Genomic DNA, 8,199 nt, shown 5'->3' with positions numbered 1-8,199 from the left:
TATGGTGGCTGCTGTTGGTATTGTAGCTGCTGTTGGTATGGTAGCTGTTGAGAGTATTGTGGTTGACCATAAGGCTGTTTAGGGTAGCCCTCAATAAATGAAGGCTGACCTTGGACCACCTGGCCAGCAGGCGTTGGAGGCCCTGCCACCATCGGCTGCATAGGAGCAGCAGCCTGCTGAGCGTACATCGGTGCTTGTGCTTGCTGTGGTACCATTGGTGGTGCAGAAGGAGCGAAGGCCTGCTCGTCCTTGCCCTGTGTAAACATGTCTTGCCCACTAACCGGTGGTGCTGATGAAGTCGCCGCGGCCTGGTGGAACTCCATCTGAGCTCCTTGTCCCGCCACAGAAGGGACCGGCGATGGGTCGGGACTAGGCTGCACCTGGACTCCCTGTGAACTGGCCACCGTGGCGGGTCCACTATGTGGTACCGTACTGGCAACAGCTTCGTGGTGGTCCGAGGGCATCACGGTCGCTTGCTGGACATTGCCAGCAGGTGGATGAGCCACCGGCTGTTGACCAGTACTGGCCGAGCCTGGCTGACTCCATGCAGTTATCGTGACCAGAGGAGCCGAGGTATCTTGGGCCGATCCCGTGGTCTCACTGGCTTGCCCGACAGCAGGCACGGAAGGTGTCTGGTTGGTCACTGGATAGCTCACTGTGACCAGAGGGGCTGACCCTTCGTTGGCTGATGCAGAGTGCTGGCCGACTTGCGCTGGTACCTACACATGAACGCCGACTGGACACTTCACAGCTCACGACAGGGAACTGAATAAACACCAGCCCGCTTACCCCGCGCCTACCTGGGGTTGGTAGACGTATGGCGTACTCTGAGGTGGGGGTGCGCTGCCCGTGGGATAGCTGCTACTAGCTTCCATGATAAAAACGAATAATAACAGAGTTAACACTGTCAGACTCTGTGATGTCCGGTACGTGGCGAGATGGAACTGACGAGGCTCCGACGACCCCAACATGCAACGACCAGTGCCTCCTCCCATAATCCTTCGGGGACGACGTGAACAATGATGCAAATGATGCGGATCCGAGCGATCTTCGATAATTTCGTGGCGCGTGACGCATGCACGCGTGGTGCATCAGTCATCGGTCTTTTGAACTTGCTCCAACATAGAGCGAAGCTGACATCGCCATTGATGTAAACAGGCGACAGGTAGGTCGACTACAGTTGGTTGGGTAATGAAGAAGCGCCGCTCTCGTGGTCGATGGTGGTGGTCCCCGAGGATGACCATACTGCCGTTGATGATCCTGCTCGGTGTGGTACTGATGGTCATGTCGTACAGACGATCAATCCATCATCGGTTACCCCAGAGGGATGCCACACAACTCGACTTGAGAGGAGGGGGAGCGCTCAGCGATGGTGTGGGGGCCAACACTGTAGCCCCTCCCCGTCCTTCTGCTCTTCAGCCCAGCGAGACGTCTCCACTGAGACATGCCCGAAGACCTGTCCTCCACAATACCTGGCCAGTAGTAGCCATTATATCTGCTGTAATCGAGGTAGATGCAGTAAAGCGATTACGGACTGTCCGCCCCCGTATGGTACCTGCCTATACTGTAATCCTTGCAGCCCTACACAGAGGAGCTGATCGCCTCCTCTAGGTACTGTGGACGTAACCAAAACAGGGGCACCACCACCAGCCACGCCGGTACCACAGTGAGTCGTACTGTGACCATCAATCCCCATCAGAAGCCCATGGTCTCGTCGGGAAGTTGCGGTATGCCGACTTCAGCTCGTGTTGGTGGTTCTACCAACATCGGCAACGACATGAGCGCCTATTGGCATGTACCACGGCAAGAACTACTCCCAGATCTCCCACTCGTCCTAGGCCTTAGGCGTTGCAGTGGTCACTGCTCGACCCTTCCACGCGCAAGCCACCATGGGAGGGTCTACATTCACAGGCTACCTCCCCACCCAGTGGCATCCACCTCATGGATGGCACGGCGATGCTGAGTACCACGGCCTTTAGTGAATCCAATCAAACTGGTTGTCATTAGGAAGGCAGCGGCCGCATGCCACTGTAGTCGACCCCAATACGCCCACGAATGTCTGGGTGCATGGACGGAAGCCCGAGGCCTCATACGCGATTTTGTACGGCTATCGAGGGCCAGTTGCTGTCCACCTCAGCCCTCAGATGAACGATAGTCTCCATCGAGCTGGTCTGGCACAACGAGCATTGGCTGACACCCTACCCGATGAGTTATTCGTCCATCAGCGATGTGCTTGGGAGACTCTACTACTGCATGGTAATAACCCCAACGTCACTAATCCACTCCTTACCACACCTTGCCCAAATCACCATCGTACGCCTACGAACGCGATTCGGTTTACGTCTGAATGTTTGACCCCCCATCTTGTTCTGAATATGCTTATGGCTCTATCAGGGATGTACGGCCCGATGTCCTTCTCGGTCTTTCGAGAGGCGGTTAAGACTACAACCACCAGGGTGACCTTCATAGAAGGCAAGGCCGGAGACTCGTGGCTTTGCGATAAGGTGCTGATGTCCCTACGTCCTGGCTTGTACCTGACTCTAGTCAGATCCGTGAGAGTATTCAAGCCTTCATCCGCATGGACCATCCCAGCGTGTCATTCAGAGTATTGCTGGGTGACACCAAGCCGGCTTCGATATCAATGGACTTCGCCAGACTGGTGCTCTTTCTCTAGATTTTAGTTTGTCTGTGATACCCCACAGGTCTATGCCCCCATCTTGGTCCGTGGCCCATCGTCTTTCAATCTCTGGGCTGCCCTGGCCAACCATGGTCAGGTAACTCATGATGGTCATCCATCCGGGACCTCCATCTCAGGTGTATTCTCCTCCAAATCCCCCAACGTGGGGATGGACAACAACAGAGCTAGGCAGCGACTGGCACTGGGTCACCAGCGCTAGAGTCCTCACACGAGCCGTCGCCAAAAAGGAAGTAGGAGGCAAGTCACCCTGGCTGTCCTTCCGCAGGCTTCCTGTTGTAGCTCAAGTTGAAACGCCCTCTTGAGAAGAAGCCTCGAAAGGAAGGCGAGCCAACCTGGACTGACCTGTTCCTAGAGAGGGCCATTCCATGGCTGAATGAGGACCCGATTTGGTTCCACCATGCGTCACCATGAGACCTCAACACGCGTTATTTCTACCCAACATGTGCATCGTTGAGTCACTAGTGTCACCACCCCCAGGCGAAAGATGCTCGCCTGACGGTCGCCAGCCTCGCTGAGTTATTCCGTCTTCCTGTGGATTTTACGCAGTTTTTCGGTTCCATCTGTTCAGCTCACGAAATTGAAGTAGCTCACTAGCTCTTGAAATGGTGTAGTGTGAATAGCAGCTACCATCGCCATGGCCAACCTCGCCAGGCCGGGGTTGTCGAACACAGCTGCTGTAACGAACCTCCACTGCTCTTGACTGTTTATATGCTCAAGAATGGATCTGCCTCTCTACTGTCAATAACGCCAACCAACCCCCATAGCCCCAACAAACTCTATAAGAGATTATTTTCCCCAATATCCTAGGGCGAAATGATATCATGGTACTGCCCAATACCTCTCAACTCGGCCCGGCTCACCCTTACGTCACACCCTCGAGCACGGCAACAAAGTCGTGGCAAGAATGGCGACTCCCCAGCACTGAGGAGTAGCTCCGAGGGCCGTCGCCGCCTAATATGGTCGGTGGCCCATCCATCCGATGCCGGCCTTGTCAGTAGTATGACCATACCGAGATGTCTCATGCAAAGATGTTACTGGCCGCCTTCCTCATCGCAGGCTCGGTTTTCTCCCACAGAGTGCTACACACTAGCGAATACGCAGGAAACTGCAACGACTGCAGCCCACCTTGTAAAGTACGGCTTTTTACAGTAGTTCACCCCTTCCGGACTTTTCGTGTTTTTAATTTCTACACGTGTTTTTTGACAAGCTCTTTGTTGTTCTCTGGTCCCCCCCCCCGCCCCCCACTAGTCCACACAACAGTGGTCAGTTCAACAACGTAAGGAACATCATCAAGGAAATAATAACGAAATCATGTATTTCACCAACAAGAACAGCAACCATGAAGTTAGAGTGACCATGACGTACTTGTAAGAACTGAAAAACGGCCAAGTCGCGGCGGCACAGCAGCGAGCGGGAGAATGCAAGACAAAAACATCAAAGTGTGATGATACTCGACAGTGAGCTCACTTGGTTCAGATTAAATGATGTCGATATTGGCGGACCTCAGGCTGACGATATATAGTGTATAACTTCCTCATTGAAGAGGTCAACAACTTATAAAACATAGTGACAGTGCTCATAAGGAAAGACAGAAACCAAGACTGACTCTGCTCCCACGACCAGGGTTGGGCCTAGAATGTTGGCAAGGGCGGTATGTTGCCTACTGCAACAGTGGGGAAGCGTCCTCAGGGGAGACGATCACCACTGATGCTGATACCGCCTTTGAGGGCACACCACAAGTATCATCCCCCTTGTTACACGCTTGATTATGACAGCAGGAACTCTGAGCCAACAACAACAACAACAACAACAACAAAGAATGCTCAAGGCAAGCACACATTGCCTACCTGGAGGGCGTTGAAGTCGACATCCTCAGCTCGTACTTCTAGCTGGAAAGTCGTATGGCTGATACCCATGTCGTTGGCAACCTTGGTGGCCTCGCTCAGTACTCGACCTAACAATAACAAAAGAGTTTCTAAACAGCGCCGCCACCGGTGACTCACTGCAGCTCGAGCACCCGGAGACGACTATGTGAGCCGTACAGATACTACCCGTCGAACCGACACTCCAAACGTGGATATCATGGACCTGAGCAGCAAAGATACAAAACATGCCCGATGAAGGACATTACGCATTGGACGTGCTCCACGTGCCTAAGCTTGGTCTGCAGTAGGTCTACATCAATACCGTCCGGCGCCCTCTGCATCAGGATGAGCACTGACTGCTTTACTGTTTCTGAGATGGATGACAGCATGACCATCTTCTAGGGGCACAGCGAGGCTCACTGAAGGTGGTGAACATGACCAGGCCCGAGAAGAGGATGGTACACGCTGGGTCAGCATAGCTAAGGAGGAAGGGCTAAACGAAGGGCAAGGCAGTCGTCAGAGTACTTCCATTTCGATATGCCATTGATGTAACCAACTTCAAAGGGCTCCCAATAAATGAGGATGGCAGCTAGTAACACACCCAGAGACTGGACCTGTGGGCATACCATGAGCAGGGAGATGGATGGTAAAACTTACAATGTCTCCGAGGACGTGGACAACAGCAGCATCCAAGGCGAGGTTGTTGCTATCTGAGTAGGGAACAGATTAGATACCGTCACCAGCGCTACACTGGAGGAGACAAGACTACTTCACAGTACAAATCAACGATGTGTTCGCCGGGAATATACGACTTGACACATGAAGGTTCCGGTGGTGACAAACTCGACAATTACTAGCAGAAGTCCTTCGAGAGTCGGTACTACCATGCAAATGAGTATGCGTGTGTGCACCTTCTTCTACGTTGCCATGGGAATGGTCATGACCAACGCTTGCTCCTCCGTGGCTATGATTATGACCGAGAGTGGCCATCAGACAAAAGTTCACCAGCAAGCCGATGAGCTGAGGTTATGGTATGACCCTCGGGGGCTGCAACCGCCCCACCTACCGCCATGATGCTCATCAGGCCACCATTAACCTCTTCGAGAGCTATGAATCGCTGAAGGGCCTCCCACAGGAGGACGCCGGTCATGAACCACACTATCATCACGGAGAACAGAGCACCGAGGATCTCAGCTTGACGATAGCCGTATCTGGAGCCAGCCGTCCCAGGGCGAGAGGCGGCTGCTCACGTGTATTGGGAGGTGGGGGTCTTCCCAGCTAACACTACGGCGAAGAGGGACACAGCGAAACCTGATACGTCGGACACGATATGAGCTGCGTCCGTGACCTGATTCGCGGAAGGAGTGGTATGAGATCCACGGCAAGCTGAATAATTACAATTGCCAGGGAATGGGCTAAAATACCCCCGACAATCTCCAATATCATAAAGAACATCGACAGGCATATAGCCTTCCTCAGCCGCCGTTGTACCTACTACCAGCACTCCTATTTCCACTCCAGGTCCCTTACTACCTCCTTGGCCGGCTGCTCGTTGCCTTCACCTGGCTCAGTAGGGGTCGTCGGGACTATCCTCTCCTTCGGCATGGACACTACTGTAAAATTGGTATTGCCATCTTTATCCTTGACAAATGGCATTGACTAATTACTGCATAGAGACACCTAGGCAACTTCTTGAGCGGATCATGACCAATGCTGCGACAAGACGCGAATAAGGCCAATACCATACCACGGTGAAATCATGCCAAAATCCATAGGCACGTACCATACGATCCATGTGACTCTATTATGACCACAGCCCTCAATCCAACGTCTGTCCTACACGCGTTTCCTCGTCAGCCAACCTTCTGCTCCCAATTAGCACCACAATTCTGCAATTTTTCGCCTTTTGCTACTGTTTACGCGCACGCCCGGTCTGACGTTCTGCCTTTTCACCCAGGTAGATTTCTGCCGCTGCTGTCGGTGATAGGGAGTGTAGTAGAGTCGCTTGTTCTAGTTTATGGTTATAGCTTTACGTGGCGTAGTGCTGCCGCGTTGTCGATTTATTTCCAAACCAATGCGATTTTTCGAGAGGACCCACACGTTCCCGTACGACTGGGAGACGTGTAAGTCGGGAAGGGGTGTCTTCCTGGCTCGGACAAGCGTATCATAGGATGACCTTATAAGATACGAACTAGGTCAGCTTTGGTCCCTTATGTCAGGTACCTCAGCATGGTGGACGAAATACCCCAATCCTGACCAGCCTCATGTGAAGCAGGTTGACACTCTGTGCCGAGAGGTCGACCGCGACTCAGGAGTGAGCCTACCACATCGACCACGTACAGTGACGGCTTTTCAGAAGCTCAGAGTTCGTCGATTGTTTTACCTTGAGCACGATCTACCTAGTTGGGTCAGGATGATGTACAAGAGGAATATGGAGGTTGGCAGGTCGTCCTTATAGAGTAGCAACAACATCGGCTCCTTTCAGGGCTATGCCGTCGAGGACGTTGAGTGTGATGTCCGCAACAAGAAGTTAGTGGCTAAAGGGTCTAACTACACCTTCAGTGAGTGGCCTCAGTGACCCCTTCGAGCCCCTGCTTGGCTTTCTTCAGGCAGTTTCTTCCGAATGCAAGAAACTATCACCTACGAGCAGCATCCGGAGAATCCTGAGTACTTGGGCAGTTGGCACGTGGTAGCATAGGGCTCACTTGGTCAGTGTAGGTGGACTCTCTATCGGCAGCGGATGAACTTCAGCGTCTCTGGACTTGGGGTCCTCTGCGGTCGGCTGGAACAAGCCGCTCGAGACAGTTCAGCTCAGAAGGCCCACAACGGTAAGGGGTCGCTCGGGTGGGGGTAGGGAGTGGGAGGTGCCGTAGGTGTCACTGTCATGAACAAACTCATCGAACGGCTGCATCTGACTGATTGGAAGGCCGATTTGGATAGTTGGAGGCAGGAGGTAGTAGTCGGGCCAGGGATTGAACTCGGATCGCTTGTATGCTGGACATGACCTCTATCCAGGTCTCCAAAATGACTGATGATGCTTTGGAGAAGGGCCGAATCACCGCAGCGGAGGCAACAGAGAGGCTTAGACGATTCCAGTCTGAGGCCAAAGGCCGCATCCAGCGTGCTGAGTCATCCTTCATCAACAGAGTGGCCCGAGCCGCGGTAGCCTCCCCCTCTAGTCCTTCCTCCCAGATCAGACTCCCTCAGGTCCACTGCGAGGCTAATGGTGGCAATGCCCTAGACGATACCGCCCAAGACTGATCCCGCTCGAAGTGCTCGTGTAGAGCCCACTATCCCGTTTTCCCTAGGCTGTGCGGCGTCGACGCTGGCCTGTTTCCGCATCCAAACGAATCTTAGGTTCGAGCGTGTATGATACCATTTAGGTCTCTTTTTTGCCACATTTCGTCCTATCTTATCCTACACACCGTAGTACTTATATTTATCACTCTGAGGGTGTCGTCGTATTGTGTTACAGTAGAGCTATATTCCTTGGGAAGCGTTTTGTATCCTCGGCATTCCCCTGTATGTTCGGAGGGGGAGGAGGCGGCCTATTTGGGCAACAGCAGAGCTCGCAAGCCGGCGGACTCTTTGGTGGTGGCGGCCAGCCCGCAGGAGGCGGCTTGTTCGGCGCTCAGC

General features: G+C 53.3%; 5 protein-coding genes across 5 annotated transcripts in view; 3 read left to right on the top strand and 2 right to left on the bottom strand.

The window, feature by feature from the left end:
- Positions 1 to 875, bottom strand: part of Pmar_PMAR007869 (conserved hypothetical protein) — a gene marked incomplete at both ends in the record, with an annotated part of 1,654 nt that extends 779 nt beyond the window's left edge. Inside the window, 2 exons of the mRNA XM_002787131.1 lie at positions 120 to 719; positions 801 to 875. Coding sequence (XP_002787177.1) covers positions 120 to 719; positions 801 to 875 — 675 coding nt within the window. The remainder of the gene's footprint in view (positions 1 to 119; positions 720 to 800) is intronic.
- A 1,500-nt stretch (positions 876 to 2,375) lies between these two features.
- Pmar_PMAR007868 (hypothetical protein) lies at positions 2,376 to 3,109 on the top strand (the record flags this gene model as incomplete). The annotated part of the gene is made up of 5 exons (XM_002787130.1): positions 2,376 to 2,504; positions 2,549 to 2,605; positions 2,703 to 2,774; positions 2,815 to 2,928; positions 2,978 to 3,109. The coding sequence occupies 5 exons, from the start codon at positions 2,376 to 2,378 to the stop codon at positions 3,107 to 3,109; spliced, it is 504 nt and encodes a 167-aa protein (XP_002787176.1).
- Positions 3,110 to 4,358: 1,249 nt separating this feature from the next.
- Positions 4,359 to 6,219, bottom strand: Pmar_PMAR007867 (conserved hypothetical protein; the record flags this gene model as incomplete). The annotated part of the gene is made up of 12 exons (XM_002787129.1): positions 4,359 to 4,481; positions 4,546 to 4,652; positions 4,702 to 4,786; positions 4,830 to 4,933; positions 4,984 to 5,042; positions 5,089 to 5,177; positions 5,221 to 5,269; positions 5,330 to 5,583; positions 5,630 to 5,774; positions 5,814 to 5,911; positions 5,962 to 6,054; positions 6,097 to 6,219. The coding sequence occupies 12 exons, from the start codon at positions 6,217 to 6,219 to the stop codon at positions 4,359 to 4,361; spliced, it is 1,329 nt and encodes a 442-aa protein (XP_002787175.1).
- A 391-nt stretch (positions 6,220 to 6,610) lies between these two features.
- On the top strand, positions 6,611 to 7,993 carry Pmar_PMAR007866 (hypothetical protein, conserved). The gene is made up of 9 exons (XM_002787128.1): positions 6,611 to 6,686; positions 6,783 to 6,877; positions 6,920 to 7,000; positions 7,049 to 7,124; positions 7,173 to 7,230; positions 7,282 to 7,391; positions 7,437 to 7,516; positions 7,579 to 7,725; positions 7,771 to 7,993. Exons 1-9 carry the CDS (start codon positions 6,638 to 6,640, stop codon positions 7,822 to 7,824), a joined length of 750 nt encoding a protein of 249 aa, XP_002787174.1. The 5' UTR covers positions 6,611 to 6,637; the 3' UTR covers positions 7,825 to 7,993.
- Positions 7,994 to 8,087: 94 nt separating this feature from the next.
- Pmar_PMAR007865 (Glycine-rich cell wall structural protein precursor, putative) overlaps positions 8,088 to 8,199 on the top strand; it is a gene marked incomplete at both ends in the record, with an annotated part of 2,023 nt that continues 1,911 nt past the window's right edge. Inside the window, one exon of the mRNA XM_002787127.1 lies at positions 8,088 to 8,199. Within this exon, the coding sequence (XP_002787173.1) occupies positions 8,088 to 8,199 (112 nt within the window).

The sequence above is a fragment of the Perkinsus marinus genome, assembly GCF_000006405.1.
Source record: "Perkinsus marinus ATCC 50983 genomic scaffold scf_1104296930258, whole genome shotgun sequence".
Lineage (NCBI taxonomy): Eukaryota > Perkinsozoa > Perkinsida > Perkinsidae > Perkinsus > Perkinsus marinus.
The sequence above is the reverse complement of the archived record's forward strand: the minus strand, read 5'-3'. Positions and strand labels throughout refer to the sequence as shown.

Excerpts from the sequence above, each read along its gene's own strand:
- Pmar_PMAR007866 (XM_002787128.1), top strand. The coding sequence starts at position 6,638 with ATGCGATTTTTCGAGAGGACCCACACGTTCCCGTACGACTGGGAGACG. Across the intron at positions 6,687-6,782 it reads CCCGTACGACTGGGAGACGT|GTACCTCAGCATGGTGGACG; the intron begins GTAAGTCGGGAA and ends CCCTTATGTCAG. Across the intron at positions 7,125-7,172 it reads AGGGTCTAACTACACCTTCA|GCAGTTTCTTCCGAATGCAA; the intron begins GTGAGTGGCCTC and ends GGCTTTCTTCAG.